At 37.9% G+C, this 17,932-nt stretch overlaps 1 protein-coding gene across 1 annotated transcript; it reads left to right on the top strand.

Annotated features, from left to right (window-relative positions):
- Window positions 1-1,342: 1,342 nt before the first annotated feature.
- On the top strand, window positions 1,343-17,047 carry HAUS1 (HAUS augmin like complex subunit 1). Its single transcript, XM_082853329.1, has 9 exons — window positions 1,343-1,392; window positions 2,182-2,356; window positions 11,485-11,620; window positions 12,947-13,081; window positions 13,921-14,044; window positions 14,440-14,505; window positions 15,295-15,366; window positions 15,821-15,868; window positions 16,868-17,047. Exons 1-9 carry the CDS (start codon window positions 1,363-1,365, stop codon window positions 16,916-16,918), a joined length of 837 nt encoding a protein of 278 aa, XP_082709455.1. The 5' UTR covers window positions 1,343-1,362; the 3' UTR covers window positions 16,919-17,047.
- The last annotated feature ends 885 nt before the right edge of the window (window positions 17,048-17,932 follow it).

Raw genomic sequence — 17,932 nt, 5'->3', positions numbered from 1 at the left:
TGAATATGGGTTATAACAGTCATCTCCTAAAACAGCTTGCAAATACTATATGGTTATCACTCCCTTTCTCTAATATTCTACTTTCTTTTCAAGATGAGCCATGGATACATATGACAGTCCTCCTGGAAATTAGGTGTAGGAACAGGTAAAATTTTGGTTTGTAAAAACAAAGTTCAGGAATATTTTGTAAAACTTGTAGTGATGAAAGTGGACAAAGGGCAAAAAGATAACTTTCCCCACCACTTATCTGGAATTTAGTTAATGAGCAGATACATATTTAACCAAAACAAACAAACAAAAAAGAATAAGAAAGCCATACAGTATGGTGCTGGCTAGTTAGTTGAATTTCGTTGAAACGTTTAATCATTTAAAATAGGCATATGACTTAGGAAAAAGATATTTGGTGCTAAGTTATCCACAATTTGATGTTAAACCACATATCGCAGAAAGTTAAGTACATGGTCTACGTTTCCTAATGTAACAGTATACTACAGGAGGTTGTGGACAGCAGCATGGTATAACCTGAGGAGACTGAAACACCCAATAGGAGTCAGAACACTGTGGTCAGATTCCAGCTCTACCACCTCATCTTGGTCAAGTCATATACTCCGAGTGTGTGGTTTTAATGTGAAAATAGGTAAAATAATGTGTGTCCATCTATTTTACAGGATTCCTGTGAGAATGAAACAAAAATAGGAAAACACAGAAAACTATACATTCCCGTAGAAATATAAAGAACCTCTCATGGCATTAACTACAGAGTGATGGAAGGAGAGAACTTTAGGAAACGCAAGAAATGAATGCAAGAATGACTGAGTGGCAGTGCCAGTGCCAGCAGTTGTATGCCGTTTTAAAACAGTCTCCAGGGCTTCCCTGGTGGCACAGTGGTTGAGAGTCTGCCTGCCGATGCAGGGGACGCGGGTTCGTGCCCCGGTCTGGGAGGATCCCACATGCTGCGGAGCGGCTGGGCCCGTGAGCCAGGCCACTGAGCCTGTGCTCCGCGACGGGAGGGGCCACAACAGTGAGAGGCCCACGTACCGCAAAAAAAAAAAAAAACAAAAAACAGTCTCCAGCACATTTAGAAAGAAAAAACAGCCTGGCTCTAGGCAGCTTTAGTTCTCGTCCTGGAGGTGATACCATGGAGAGCGCAGAGAGCTGCGAGGTGGTAACGCAGGAGAGCCTTGCAGTGCTGAAGCCTTCTAGTCCAAGGGCTCAGCGCCTGGAGTCCTAGTAAAAACTACAACTCCCAGAAATCCAGGGCCCCAAAGGGGGCGTGCCCAACGGAGTGCGGGCGGGGTCGTCAGAGCAAGCGGGGCGCTTGTCCCGCGAGAAGCTGCTCGAGAAGTGGCGGGAGTGGCGGCTATGGAAGCGCTGGAGGAGAAAGAGGCGCAGGTGATGGGGTGGGAGCGGGGCTTTGCGGCATCCCGGAAACCGCGTCTTTGATACACCCACCCTGCCGGCGGATCTCCTGGGCACGCCAGTTTTACTTTGTTCCTCTGCTGGTCCATATCTAGCCCCGCCTTCAAGATCTGTGAGCCTCCCCGACCCACCCTCCTTAGACCATCGCCCCCCACCCCCATCCTTGGAAAGGGAGTTTCCCTTCCTTCCCGGCCTTCCCTGCCAGGATTCGGGCTTGGAGAGGGGTTGAGGAGAGCCCCCTGGTACGAAACCTACCCCTGGAGACTGGAGGGGGACTTCTGAACCCAAAGTCAACTTCCAGCCAAGCCTAGCCGTTCACTGCTGCTTCCTACCAGAATTTTCACACCAGACCTGCTTCAGTGTCTCGCATCCCAGCTCTAGGAGTTTCCTGGCATTGCGAGTCTTGTGGTGTGTTGAGGACAACCCTTTTTTCAGACTTTGCAACTGTAATAATGCCTTCGCACCTGCATATTGAGCTTTAAAGTTATTCGAGTGATGTAAAATATTAGCCTATACTGCTTTCGTAGCTTTGGGAAAGGATAGATTGTTTTCTGGTAGTTTTATCTATTGTGCTTGCTCACTTTTTATTTCCTGACATCTGATATCTCTCTCCCTAAAGACAAATTAGGATGTGAAGTAAGTGGGATGCCAGAATATTCATGGAAAGCATTTCCTTTGCTACTCATCACTTCTTGACCATATTTTCTTCGTGCTATTGCAAAAAACAAGGCTTACAAAATTTGTATCCCTTGTAATGGTTAGGTTGCTGCCTGGTTGAAAAAAATATTTGGAGATCATCCCATTCCACAATATGAGGTGAATCCGCGGACAACGCAGATTTTGCATCACCTTTCAGAACGCAACAGGGTCCGGGACAGGGATGTCTACCTGGTAATAGAGGACTTGAAACAAAAAGCAAGGGAATATGAATCAGAAGGTGAGATTAATTCCAGAGTGTTGAATGAGATAATAACTAGAGGTAACCAAATTGTTTAACACTGAAGTATACAAGATTGATTTAGTGTAGACTACTTGCCAGTTTTGCTTCTTTATTTTACCCAGATTTGTCTTACACTGTGTTGTTATAGTAACTATCATAAATTTCATTATAGTATATATTTTATTGATACTCTGATGGTGAAACAGTAACCCCTAAAAGATAACAGTCTAAACTTATTAGCCTGACATATACGATACCTGTGGTTTTTCACTTACATATCTTTTGGTCTCTTTCCAGTCTCCATGCTTTAGTTATAATGAGCCATCATGACACCTGAGGTGGCAGCCATGAACTGTGACTTGAACAAATCACTCTGTTGCCATGTATTCATGGGACTGCATAAGAATTTTCTGCTGTGCATATGTAGTTTAGAAAAGTGTATTCAACACATCCATTGTCTTTATAACACAAACCACAAAAATAAAGATTGGGAATATACAAAAGAGGAAAGAAGTGAGATCTACGTTTGCCTACACTTAAGCAGGTGTATGGCATATGTTACATATGTTGTTTTGAATGTAGAGCAATTTATATTGTAAATCTATTGCATATGTGCTTTTTTCCAGTTTTCTTTTAAAACATTAATATGCAGTAAAGTGACTTTTTGTTTGGTGTACTGTTTTAACACACATGGATTCTGAGACCCACCCCCACGGCTAAGATGCAGGACAGTTCTGTCACCCCCAAACACCTCCCCTGTGATGCTCCTTTGTAGTCATACTCTCCCGTATGCCTTTAAACTTGTTTAAATTTTAAATGATTTTATTTTAGTAGTTATTAAAATAAAGTATGGAGAAAGGGGCTTTGAGTCCAGAAAAATCTTATTTTGCAAGAGCTTTCTTTTTGTCTATACTATTATGTAATGAAAATTCGAATGATTTTAAAAGTAAGATTATTCATGGCTGTCCTTGAGTACTTTTTTTTTCCTTGAGTACTTTTTAGGGTGGCATATATTAAGTAGCAAATGTTTCTAGTAATACATACAAAATTTTGACACAATTTTCTGTACTAAAGTATCCAGAAGAGCCCTGCCACCATTGATATCTTAACTCTACACTTCATGTACTTTATTTTTTTCTTAAAATATTTATTTATTTAGGTTGCGATGGGTCTTAGTTGTGGCATGTGGGCTCTTAGTTGCGGAATGCGGACTTCTTAGTTGCGACATACTCTTAGTTGTCGCACGCATGTGGGATCTAGTTCCTTGACCAGGGATTGAACCTGGGCCCCCTGCATTGGGAGCGCAGATTCTTACCCACTGGACCACTAGAGAAGTCCCCATGTACTTTATTTATTTATTTATTTATTTATTTTTTGCTGCGTTGGGTCTTCGTTGCTGCGGGTAGGCTTTCTCTAGTTGCGTCGAGCGGTGGCTATTCTTCGTTGCAGTGTGTGGGCTTCTCATTGCTGTGGCTTCTCTTATTGCGGAGCAACAAACGGCTCCGAGCGCAGGCTCAGTAGTTGTGGCTGGCGGGCTCTAGAGCGCAGCCTCAGTAGTTGTGGCACACGGGCTTAGTTGCTCCGCGGTATGTTGATCTTCCTGGGCCAGGGCTCAAACCTGTGTCCCCTGCATTGGTGGGAGGATTCTTAACCACTGTGCCACCAAGAAAGTCCAACCCCCCCATGTACTTTATTTTTTCATTTTTTTTAAGATATTAAGATTATTTTTATTATTTAAAAAAAAATTTTTTATTTTTGGCTGCGTTGGGTCTTTGTTGCTGAGTGCTGGCTTTCTCTAGTTGTGGCGAGCGGGGGCTACTCTTCATTGCAGTGTGTGGGCCTCTCATTGCGGTGGCTTCTCTTGTTGAGGAGCACGGCCTCTAGGCACATGGGCTTCAGTAGTTGTGGCATGAAGGCTTCAGTAGTTGTGGCTCACGGAGCACAGGCTCAGTAGTTGCGGCGCACAGGCTTAGTTGCTCTGAGGCATGTGGGACCTTCCTGGACCAGGGATTGAACCCGTGTCCCCTGCATTGGCAGGCGGATTCTTAACCACTGCGCCACCAGGGAAGTATCCCCCACCACGTCCTTTAATTGTTACTCCTCTTTTCTAAGTTTTTCCTCCTTTTAGACAGCGAAGCTGTCAAGCAGAGAACAAAAAATTTATGGAACCTTGTAACAAATATAGATTCATATACACTGTTAAGGAACTCCTGCTTCCAGAGCTTCTAAATTTTGAGTAGTGATACTATATAGCCCCCAGGACTTGAATGACTTTTGAGCAAAAGATCATTTCTTTGATTTAGTTTTTATTTCTGCACAGTACAGTTCTTTGCAGCACGTAAGATTGGAACATTTTGGAAATATTTTCAGGAATTGGGAAAGGATGTAAAAGTTTTGTATGAAGGCTTTTTTTTTTTTTCGTTACGCGGGCCTCTCACTGTTGTGGCCTCTCCCGTTGCGGAGCACAGGCTCTGGACGCACAGGCTCAGCAGCCATGGCTCATGGGCCCAGCCGCTCTGCGGCATGTGGGATCTTCCCGGACCAGGGCACAAACCCGTGTCCCCTGCATCAGCAGGCAGACTCAACCACTGCGCCACCAGGGAAGCCCTGTATGAAGACTTTTTAATCGTGACAAATACAGATGAAACTATTGAAAACATTCATTCTTTATACTGCCAATTCTTCAGTTGAGGAGGAAAATTAAAAGAAATTTCCCTAGCTAGAACCTCCAATAAAATGTTGAATAGATGTAGACATCTATTAGAATAGACATCCTTATCTTGTTCCTCATCTTAGAGGGAAAGCATCTAGTCTTTACTGTTGAGCACAATGTGAGTTGTGGGTTTTTTTGTAGATGCCCTTTTTCCGGTTGAGGAAGTTTCTTTCTATTCCTACTTTGTTGAGTGTCCATATCATGAAAGGGTGCTGGATTTTGTCAGATGCTTTTTCTGTCTATTGAGATGATCATATGACTTTAGTTTTTTATTCTGTCGATATGATGTGTTACATGAATTGGCTTTCAGACGTTAATCCAACATTTATCCATAAGATAAATCCACGTCCTCATGGTGTATAATTTTTTAATAGGTTGCTGGATTCAATTGCTAGTATTTTGTTGAGAATTTTTGCATCCATATTTATAACAGATAGTGGTCTGTAGTTTTCTTTCCTTTTAATATGTCTTTTTCTGGTTTTAGTGTCAGGAAACAGTTGGCCTCACAGAAACAGTTGAGAAGTATTGGCCTCACAGAAACAGTTGAGAAGTATTCCCTCCTTCCTATTTTTTGGAATAGTTGATGAAGAATTGGTATTAATTCTTTATGTAATCTATAGAACTCAATGGTAAAACCATCTGGACCTGAGCTTTTTTTGTGGGTAGATTTTGATTACTAATTCAGTCTCTTTGCTTACTGTAGGTCTATTAGATTATCTACTTGTTCTTGAATTAGATTCAGTAGTTAGTGTCCTTTTTGGAATTTGTCCATTTCATCTAAGTTATCTAAATTTCTGGGTACAATTGTTCATAGTATTCCTTTATAATCCTTTTTATTAAGTAGGTAGATCAGTGGAATGTACTGTCTTCTGATGCTAGTAATTTGAGTCTTTTTTCTTCTTAGTCAATCTAGGTGAAGGTTATAGCACAGGAAAGTCTGCTCTCTCTCTCTCTCTCTATATATATATATATTTAAGGAAATGACAGTCACCTGATATTCATAGTGGTGTGCTTTATAGTTTATTTTATTGCCATTGTTTTAATTTTTTAATATTTATTTATTTATTTGGTCATGTTGAGTCTTAGTTGCAGCAGGCAGGCTCCTTAGTTGCGGCTTGTGGGCTCCTTAGTTGCGACTTGCCGGCTCCTTAGTTGTGGCATGCAAACTCTTAGTTGCAGCATGCATGTAGGATCTAGTTCCCCAGTCAGGGATCGAACCCAGGCCCCCTCATTGGGAGCATGGAGTCTTAACCACTGTGCCATCAGGAAAGTCCCTCTGCTCAATATTCTATAATAACCTAAGTGGGAAAAGAATTTGAAAAAGAATAGGTACTCTACATGTATAACTGAATGACTTTGCTGTACATCTGAAACTAACACAACATTGTTAATCAACTATATTCCAATACAAAAAAAATTTTTGTTTTTAAATCTAGGTGAAGGTTTTTCAAGTATGTTGAGCTTTTCAAAGAACTAGCCTTTGGTTTTAATGATTTTTTTCTTCTTTTTCAATCTATTTTATTAACTTTCACTCTGTTCTTTATTATTTCTTTCATTTGGCTTGCTTTAGGTTTAGTCTGCTCTTCTTTTTTAAATGTTTTAAGCTTAGGCTATTGATTTGAGATCTTTCTTCTTTTTTAACCTAGGAATTTACAAGTATAAATTTCCCTCTAAGCACTGGTTTAGGTGCATCCCCTAAGTTTTGGTATGTTATGTCTTCATTTTCATTCACCTCAAAGGATTTGATTTCTTTTTGACGCATTGGTTATTGGGAGTATGTTGTTTAATTCCACATATTTATGAGTTTCCCAAATTTCTTTCTAATTTCTAATTTCATTCCGTTGTAATGGGGGAATACTTTGTATTATATGACGGTATTATCATTATAAAATGTCCCTGTTTATCTCTAGTAACATTTTTTGTTAAAAAGTCTATTTTATCTGATATTAGTATAGCCACTTCAGCTTTCTTGTGGTTGCTGTTCGCATTATATATCTTTTTCCATCCTTTATTTTCATTGCACGTTGCTCTATTGCACTTCACAGATATTGAGGGGTCTTTTTTTACAAATTGAAGTTTTGTGGCAACCCTGTGTTGAGCAAATCTATCATTTTTCCAATAGCATTTGCTCACTTCGTATCTCTTACATTTTGGTAATTCTCACAATATTTCAGACTTTTCCATTTCTCTCTCCCTCTCCTTGGGCCTCCATATTCCCTGAAACATAACAAATTGAAAATAGTCCTATTAATAACCCTACAGTGGCCTCTAAGTGTTCAGGTGAAAGGAAGTCACATGCCTCTCACTTTAAATCAAAAGCTAGAAATGATGAAGCTTAGTGAGGAAGGCATGTTGGAAACCAAGACAGGCTGAAAGCTAGGGCTCTTATGCCAGACAGTTAGCCAAGTTGTGAATGCAAAAGAAAAGTTCTTGAAGGATATTAAAAGTGCTACTCCAGTGAGTCATTTCCACTTTCAAGTCATTCTTTAATAAATACATTTCATAAGGCTATAGCTGGCATAGATAGTGATTCCTCTAATGGATCTGGGCAAAGTAAATTGAAAACCTCTGGAAAGAATTCACCATTCTAGATGCCACTGAAAACATTCGTGATTCGTGAGAAGAGGTGAAAATATCAGCATTAGCAGGAGTTTGGAAGAAGTTGATTCCAGCCCTCATGGATGACTTTGAGGGGTTCAAGACTCCAGTGGAGGAAGTAACTGCAGGTGTAGTGGCAATAGCAAGAGAACTAGACTTAGAAGTGCAGCCTAAAGATGTGACTGAATTGCTGCCATCTCATGATAAGACTTTCATGGATGAGGAGTTGCTTCTGATGGATGAGCGAAGAAAGTGGTTTCTTGAGAAGGAATCTACTCTGGTAAAGATGCTGTGATGATCGTTGAAGTGACAACAAAAGATTTAGTATATTACATAACTTACTTGATTAAAGCAGTGGCAGGGTTTCAGAGGATTGAGTCCAGTTTTGAAAGAAGTTCTTGGGTAGAATGCTGTCAAACAGCATTGCATGCTACAGGGAAATCATCTGTGAAAGGAAAAGTCAAATCAATGTGGCGAACTCTGTTGTCCTATTTTAAGAAATTGCCACAGAATTGCCCAGCCTTCAGCAACCATCACCTTGATCAGTCAGCAGCCATCAACATCGAGGCAAGACCCTCCACCAGCAAAAAGATTATAACTTACTGAAGACTCAGATGTGGTTATCATTTTTTAGCAATAAGGTATTTTTAAATTAAGATATGTACATTGTTTTTTAGGCATAATGCTATTGCACACTTAATAGACTACAGTATAATATAAACATAACTTTTATATGTCCTGGGAAACCAAAAAATTCACATGACTCTCTTTATGGCAATATTTGCTTTATTGCAGTGTTCTGGAACCCCAGTATCTCTGAGTTATGCCTGAATTTGTATCTCTGAATGTGAAGTGTGTCTCCTATAGACAGCATGTAGTGGGATCCTGTTGTTTTTTTCAGTCTTGTAATCTCTGCCTTTGGGTTGGATTGTTTAATGCATTCCCATTTAATGTTATTATTGATATAGTTGTATTTATATCTGCCAATTTACTTTTCATTTTCTATATATTACATCTTTTTTTGTTTCGCTATTTTTCCCTTATCGCTTTCTTTTGCATTAAGTAAATATTTTCTAACGTAACATTTAAATTTCTAAAGTGATTTTTTACTTCTTTTTTTTCAGTTCTTTTTAGTGTTGCTCTGAGGTTTGCAAATAAATCTTACCAGCTCAGCTTCATATTTGTACTAGCTTAATTCCAGTGAGATAGAGAAATGTTGCTCCTATGTAGCTCTGTTCCTCTTTTCCCCGCTTTTGTGGTATTATTGTTACACATATTACATCTAATAATATTATGGACTCAACAGTGTACTGTTATATTATTACTTAACCATCTGTAGTCATTTCCTTAGCCCTTTACACCTTTACTACCACCACATCCTTTGTGCTGATACATTTCTATAACCCAACAATACCTTATATAAATATTATTTTATCCAATTGCTTTTTAAGTCAGTTAAGAGAAAAATGAAGAAAAAATGCATTTATGCTCTTTATAATTCTGCATTTACCTTTAAGGTCTGGTGACAATGAAATTCTCTCAGTTTTGTCTATCTGGGAGTCTTCATTTTGCATTTATTTTTGAAAGAAAGCTTTGCTACGTGTAGGATTCTTGCTTGACAGTTTGCTCTTTGAGCACTTTGAATATGTTATCCTGTTGCCGTTTGGTCTCCGTTGTTTCTGTCAAGAAGTTGACTGTTAATCTTACTGAGGTTTCCTAGTATATGTCATTTTTCTTTTGCTGTTTTCAAGATTTTCTCCTTGTCTTTTTTTTTTAAATAAATTTATTTATTTTTGGCTGTGTTGGCTCTTTGTTGCTGCACACGGGCTTTCTCTAGTTGCGGTGAGCAGGGGCTAGTCTTCGTTGCAATGCACGGGCTTCTTATTGCGGTGGCTTCTCTTGTTGTGGAGCATGGGCACTACGCGTGCAGGCTTCAGTAGTTGTGGCACATGGGCTCAGTAGCTGTGGCTCGCAGGCTCTAGAGTGCAGGCTCAGTAGTTGTGGCACACGAGCTTAGTTGCTCCGTGACATGTGGGATCTTCCCGGACCAGGGCTCGAACCCGTGTCCCCTGCATTTGCAGGCAGATTCTTAACCACTATGCCACCAGGGAAGCCCCCTCACTGAATTTTAATAGATTTTCTTGAACAGATGTTTCTTCATTTGCTGTTTGTCCTTAGGAGCATTTCCAGAAGCTTTAAATGGTTGTGTTTTGTTTTGGGGGGTATATCTTTGTTTTGCTTTTTGGTTTTTTTTTTACAATTTTCACCAGTTTCACTGGAGTGTAGGTGAGCAGAGCTCCTCACACTGTTATGTTGGAAGTCAGACTCCTGGTGGATTGATTTTTGGCAAAGATGACAAGACAATTTAATGGAGGAAAGAATAGCCTTTTCAGTGAACAGTGCTGGGATAGGTGGATATCCACATGTACAAGAATGAAATTGGACCCTGCCTCATAACATATATAAGAATTAACTCAAAATGAATGAAAAACCTAAAAGTAAGAGCTGAATCTAAAACTCAGAAGACAGCGTATGTGTATATCTTCATAACTTTGGATTTGGCAATGGTTTCTTAGCTATGATACCAAAAACACAAGCAACAAAAGAAAAGTAGGTAAATTGGACATCATCGGAATTAAAAACTTTTGTCCTCAAAGGATACCATCAAGTAGATGAAAAGACAGCCCACAGAGTGGGAGAAAATATTTGCAAATTGTATATCTGATAAGGGACTTATATCTACAATAAATGAAGAATTCTTACAACTGAATAATAAAGAGACAACCCAGTTAAAAATGGATAAGGGAGGGAATTCCCTGGCAGTCCAGTGGTTAGGACCCCACGCTTCCACTGCAGGGGCCCAGGTTCTATCCCTGGTCAAGGAACTAGGATCCCATAAGCTGCGGCCAAAAAGAAAGGTTAAAGGATATGAATATACATTTCTCCCAAGAAGATATACAAATGGCCAGCAAGCACAGCATCATTAGCCATCAGGGAAATGCAAATCAAAACCACATTCCACTTCACACCTACAAGGATGGCTATAATCAAAAAGACAAGGTCTTGGATTATCATTTTACCGATCATTATTCAGTTCTATGAATGATCACTGTGCAAAAAAAAAAAATAATACAGCTGTTGGTGAAGATGACACTGTGGAGAAATTGGAACCTTCATACATTTCTGACAGGAATGTAAAAATCAGTAGCTTTGGAAAACAGTCTAGCAGTTCTTCAAATAGTTAAACATAGAGTTACCATATGACCAGCAGTTCCACTCCTAGTTATATACCCAAGAGAAATGGAAACATATGTTTATGTAAAAACCCATACGTGAGTGTTTATAGCAGCATTATTCATAATAGCCAAAATGTGGGAGCAATCCAAATGTTCATCAATGGATGAATGGATAAATAAAATATGGTAAATCTATACAATGGAATATTATTCTTCCATAAAAAAGGATGAAGTACTGACTGATACCTGATACAGAACAGATGAACCTTGAAGCCGTTATGCTAAGTGAGAGAAACCAGTCACAGGATCACATATTATATGATAACATTTATATGAAATGTCCAAATTAGGCAAATGAATAGAGACAGAATGTAGGTTAGTGGTTGCTAGGGCTTCATGCGTTGGGTAGCTGGAAAATAATGACTGAGGAGTGTGGGATTTCTTTTTGGGGTGATGAAAATGTTCTAAAATACTTTAGGTGAGTGGATTATATGTTATGTGAAAGATTACAATAAAGCTGTTAAAAATTAAAGCAAAACAAAGATCTTAGTCACCATAAAACTCTTACATCTTTTCAGCTAAGCATCTTCAAGACCTTCTCCTGGAGAGTGTGAATTTTTCCCCTGCCAATCTCTCTAGCACTGGTTCCAGGTATCTGAATGCTTTGGTTGACAGTGCTGTGGCCCTTGAAACAAAGGATACCTCACTAGCTAGGTAATTCTTGTGACAATTTTAATTTCTGCAGTCATATACACTGTAAGGTCTTGACCTAAGGAGCTTTTGTTTCTCAGGGTAATTCTGTATAGGAAATTAGCAGTGTATGCAGAAATACTGAATTTAGTTAACTCCTTATCATTGCTAGTGAGTATGTATAATTACTTCAGATAAACTTGGTATTGGTTAAATTTTAGTGTTTTCTTCTTTCAGGATTAGGTTTGTGAAGGCTGGTTCTCATGTATATTTGAAAAGGGATTAGGTATCACATCATTCTCTATAAACAGTAAAAAGAGCAGTAGGCTAAATCATCTGTTGAGCATAGAGTAGTGATTTTTGGTTATGTCCCTACCCTATTGGATAGAGTAGGTTAAAGACCTTCAGTTCTTTGTGACAGGCATTTCACCTATATAATGACATTATCCTTCTAACAACCTTAAGAGGAAACTGAAGCTCAGGAGAGGTGAGTTAAATAATTTCTCTGAGCTAGTAAATGGCAGGGTTGGGATTCAAACCCGGTCTGACTCAAAAGTCCATAGGACTATCACTGTTGGCTGCATCTTAGCTAGGACTACTGCTACAACTTATAATCAGAGAATTATATGGCCATTCTGCTTAACTGCTAATATAAGAGCTTGGACTATATACAAATATATATATATACACACACACTTAAATAGTAGAGTTTTAGATATAAGATCATGTGGGCCATATGGCAGCAGAAATCTAGACTTGAATTAAGTCAATTCAGCAGTCAATTAAGTCAATTCACCAAATACTAATTATATCCTAGGCATATAATCTATATAACTCTTTATGTAACTACCTGTCTCCCTCTCCCTTCCTCCCTCCCTATATATATGTATGTGTGCATATATATATATGTTTGTGTGTGTGTGTGTATATATATATATGTATAGCTATACATATAGGCACTGGGGAAGCAGAAATGAATAGAATAATGAGTGCCAGCAAGTACAGTCTCTGCTCATGGTAAATTAATGGAGATGGACATGTAAAATTATAACAGAGTATGACAGCTGCAATACTACGGTAATGTACAAGCTGTAGCTAGGAAGCACAGAGGAAGGAGTAGTAAATTCCAGAATGGGAGTAAATCTTATTTGAGTTTTGAAGGACAAATGGAAATTTGCCAGCTGAAGAAGGTTATTCCAGACAGTGAGAACAGCATGTAAAATAATAGAGAGGTATGAAACAGCATGGTTAAAGAAGAATCCACATAGAAGTAAAATCAGTTTTAGAAATGAGGAATAATTGTAATTATTGTCCTTAATGTCCATTTACGTGACTAGATTCTTCTTTTAGTTTTATCCCTGCAGTGAATGATTTGACGTCTGATCTTTTTTGCACCAAATCCAAAAACGAAGAAATCAAGCTTGAATTGGCAAAACTTGAGAAAAATCTAACTGCAACTTTAGTATTAGAAAAATGTCTACAAGAGTAAGTAATTGAGTTGGAAGTGGTGACAATTTTTATTATAAAGGCAGTAACAGGACATTAGTTGGGGCCATAGATATGATTTAAAACAACACATTAGGAAATGGGAAGATAAAATTTTTTTTAAGTAGAAAATGACTTGGGTGAAGGTAGGGGTGGTTGAGTACATATTTTTACCTTTTACTTTATACAGTTTCTTTTTTCTCTCTGTTTTACAAATAACCTGTTTATAATTTTCAAAATGTATGTGAATTTTTTTTTTTTACTTATAAACTATGGTGCAACTTAAAGTCATGTTATATTTTGTTGCCCTTTCTTACTAGAGCTGTGGTATCCCTCTTGATGCTTTGGACCTTCTTTAGGTCCCTGTAGCCCCAGAGATTAGATGCAGGGGATCAGGAGTATGTGTATGCACAAGTAATTTACTGGTGTGTAAATTTATCCAACAAATATTGACTATGTATATGCAAAGCACTGTGTCATGTCACATTTAGGAGAGAGGCCTTTGGGACCTCCATAATTCAAATTGACTTTAGGATCTGTTAAGTCACTTTTTTGAGCAGCAGATCTACTTTCTCCAAGAATAATTGGCATAAATTAATCTTAAAATTATTTAGTATTCCTTGAGGAAAATCCCAGATGGCAACATGGAGGGAAAGATGACCTAGAAGGGTGCTTGGTAGCCAGTCTGGGATATAAAATTTATGGTAGAAAATCCAGCAAGTGTGTTATCTCCTCTTGATACTCTTGACTAATCCAGAGTTGAATCGAAAAAGTGGTAGAGCTTCCTTTTTATAATAATTTCACTGAGAAGAAAATGTTTTCAACTTCATTTTTTAAAGGGATCTCAAGAAGGCAGAGTTGCATCTGTCTATGGAAAGGACCAAAGTTGACAATCGTCTTCAGAACATGGACTTCCTAAAAGCCAAGTCAGAGGAGTTCAGGTCTGGAATTAGAGCTGCAGAGGTTTGTATGAAGGACTGAATATATTTAGCTCGCTTCAGACTTATTTTCAACTTTCATCCTCAGAAATAGGCTGTATTGTTATTCCCTTTTTACGACCAGGGAACTGCGTTGAAGGCGGGTAACTTGCCCAAGGTTACACAGCTACTTAACAGCAGATCCCAATTCAAATGCAGGCTGCTGGGCCGGGAAGCTCAGGCTCTTAAGCACTGCCCCCATCTTGTCACAAATCTCTGTCTGAAATGACTCGCATGCAACATAAAAGTGCTTAGGAGCAGGTGTAGTCCTTCATCTATGATTTATAGCTTCTCTTTACTGTGTTATATATTGAAAATATTTCATGAGGGTCACTTGCAAAATAATTTTTTAAACTGAACTCCCTGTTTTTGTAATTGTAGGAGCAACTTTCAGCCAGAGGAATGGATGCTTCCCTGTCTCATCAGTCACTGGTAGCACTTTCAGAGGTACGCTTACTTTAACCCAATTTAACTTTCTTTAAAACGTTAGTGCACAATCTACTTTTCCATTTGTTTCTTTTTATAGAGCTTTATTCACTATTGACCTGATTTATTTTCCTTTACCGCTGTACTTTATGTTCACCAGTATTTATATCTTTATTACTTGTTTATCTATATATGTTCTTCCATTTGTTGGGTTTCCTTTATTTATTACTATATGCTAGAAACTCTTTGCTGGAGTCAGTTATATGTTATTGATTTATTTATTGAATGAATGTATCGAGGGACTATGTGCTAACCACCTAGGTCCTCCTCTTTATTCTCATTCAGTAAAACACAGGTCCCATACTCCTGTAGAATGCAATTCTGGGGTTTCAGATTGTATAAGGGTTTTATCTTTCATGGGAAGAGGGAGAAATGAAAGGTTTTGTTTTACTTTTTTTTCTTAAGATTTTTTTGTAGTTTGATTTTTGGAATTTAAAATTGGCAATTCACAAGTATGTATTTGAGACTCTTAATTATTCCCTGATGTTCTGATTCCTTTAATTACATTGTTTTGTATTCCTAGGCAGCATACTTAAATCTTATTCTTAATAAATGGGAGTATAACTTTCCTGTTTTAGCATCTTCTAAGGATTGTTTCCATTTGTTATCCATTTATCTTTGAAACTCTTTATTTGATACATTATGTAAACTATCCTAATGTTAATGCTTTGTCATGTTTTATTTCAGAAATAGACAGTATTTAGTTGTATTGTGAATATCTCTATTACTCTGTGTTTTTTTCACCCCCAGAAATTGGCAGAACTAAAACGACAGACTATACCTTTGAAGAAAAAATTGGAGTCCTATTTAGATTTAATGCCGGTAATTATTTTTATGAAACAAACAAACAAAAATGTTCCTCTTTTCCACCTTTCCCCAAGGGCACTAAATGATCATGAAAATACTGGGTCCATGTTTAAGGATTTAAAATCTATGCTGAGGGACTTCCCTGGTGGTCCAGTGGCTAAGACTCCATGCTCCCAATGCAGGGGGCCCGGGTTCGATCCCTGGTCAGAGAACTAGATCCCACAAGCCTCAACTAAGAGTTCACATTCTGCAACTAAAGATCCCACATGCCACAACTAAGACCCGGTGCAGCCAAATAAATATTTTAAAAATAAATAAATAAAGTCTGTGCTGAATTTTTGTATTGTATGTACATTGGATATACTTTCTACAACATTTTTTGCCTTTTGAAAAGGATTGTTACATTCTTTTTCCCCTTGCATCCTAGCTGAGGCAACATAACCTTCCTTATTTTATTTTCCTTTAAAAGAATCCATCTCTTGCTCAGGTGAAAATTGAAGAAGCAAAGCGAGAATTAGTAAGTAGTTCCATTTTTTCCTTCCGATTTTTAAAAAATAAATGCTGACATAGCTAAAGCTCCCATTCGCCTCCTTCTTTCCTTTCTACTCAGAGGTGAGCCACAGTCCCAGACTTGCTGTGTATCATTACCATGCATCTTTTAATACTTTTATGGCATATACGTATCTTTTTTTTCATAAAAAATACATAGTGGTCTTTTAAAATTTTGTATAGATTTTCCTGGATGGAAAAGGAGGGTTGAGAGACATAGAATATTCTAGGCAGAAGGAATTAACAAAAGCATAAAAGCTGAAAAATGGAGGACTTTTTCAAGCTTCAGCAAGTGAAGCAGTCCAGCTGCTTAGGAGTATGCAGTGGAAGATAGGGCTGAAGAAGGTCAATTGGTTTATGAGATGAAGGACCTTAAATATAAAGAAGGTTGTTCTTGGAGGCTGTAGGGGACCACTGAAAGTTGTTCTGTGTTACCTTGTTTTTTAAGCTAAAGAAAATGTGATAAAGGTTATGCTTTTTGATCAGGCCAGTTGTTTAAGAAGATTTTTCTGGAATCAGTGTATAGGGTGGATTGGAGGAGGGAAAAAGAAAATTGCAGAAACTAGTTGGCCTGTTTAGGCCAGATGAGAAGTAATGAGAACAGTGGCAATGAGATTGGAAAAGAGTGATGTGACAGACATTGCAGAAGTATGTTGTTTAAGGAGTAAAAGTCAGAAAAATCTATTCAAGTATCACTGCAGTCATTCACCTCTCTAAAGGTTCCCCCCCACCTTTTAATGTTTAATAGCATCAGGAGTCTGAAAACTTTTGGGGTGTGGGAAGTGGGGAGATATAAAAGCAAGGGGAATATCTCAAAGAATATTTAATATTTTGTAATGGTATTTTAAAAAATTTCTGTTTCAATGTTTTTCCTTTTTGCTTCCCGTATTTTAAATAACATTAGAAGTTAGAGCACCTTCTTTATGTCTTTATTTATAATATTTATGCTGTTTCTTTCTTCCTTTAGGATACTGTTGAAGCTGAACTTACAAAGAAAGTAAACATGATGGAACTGTGACCAGAGCCAAATAAATTTCATCTTAACAAAGTAAACTGAATAGGACTTTAAAGAATTATTTCCTCATGGCATTCCTTACACCTTAATTTCTGTGTTCTTAGATGAGATAATAATGTCATTATTGATAGAATAGTGGTTTCTGATTGTGTATTAAATTTTTATGCTCAAATACAGTTTTCATATGAAAAAACATTGGTTTTCTATGCTGTTGGTGGTTAAATGTCCTTCAATAGTTCTCTTAGGTGAACTGTGACTGTTGTCCTGCAGTCGCTCACTAGGTCAGCTAAGTGAAAGGGAAAGGTTCTGCAGCTTCAGTTATGTTTCTCCCACACCCCCGATCAGCTTACCTGACTACCTCCAAATGTTCATATATGCAGGAATTTGGTTTATGAAAAAGATGACCTTTTAAATCAGTAGTAGAGAGATAGGTAATTCAACACATGGTGCTAGATCTGTACTTCACCCCTTGTATCAGGGTAATTTCAAGGGATCAAAGATTTAAATATTTTTTTAGAAAGTTAGTAAAAGAAATCATGGAGGAGTTTTAATGTTTTGATTTTTAAATAATCACAGAGTCAGAAACTTATGACAAATCCAGGAGCCATAAAAAAACGATTGAAATGTTTGAAAAATTTGAAATACCAAAACTTCCTGTATGGCAAAATCTTTCATAAATAAAATCAAACCATGACGTAGTGTAGAGAAGAAGAGAGATTTTTCACTATGTAGCTTTTTGTACCAGGGAATCAAGAAGCAATTAGTTTTTTAAAGATTATCTAATTGACCTTAAAAATTTCCCTCTTCTCCTTTTCCACAAATATATGGCTAAAGACATTTGTATTTCCTTTTTTGGAGACTGTCCATTTCCTTTAGCCATTTAGGTATGGTGGTTTGATCTTTTTCTTAACAGTTTAAGACAGCTCCTGATGTGTTAGCTATATTTGAATTGTAAATATTTTCCAAGTTTGTCGTTTGTCTTTTAACTTAATTGCAGTGCTTTTGGTAAGGTAACTT

The sequence above is a fragment of the Leucopleurus acutus genome, assembly GCF_964270905.1.
Source record: "Leucopleurus acutus genome assembly, chromosome: 13".
Taxonomy (NCBI): Eukaryota; Metazoa; Chordata; class Mammalia; order Artiodactyla; family Delphinidae; genus Leucopleurus; species Leucopleurus acutus.
This window is presented reverse-complemented; position numbering and strand designations above follow the sequence as displayed.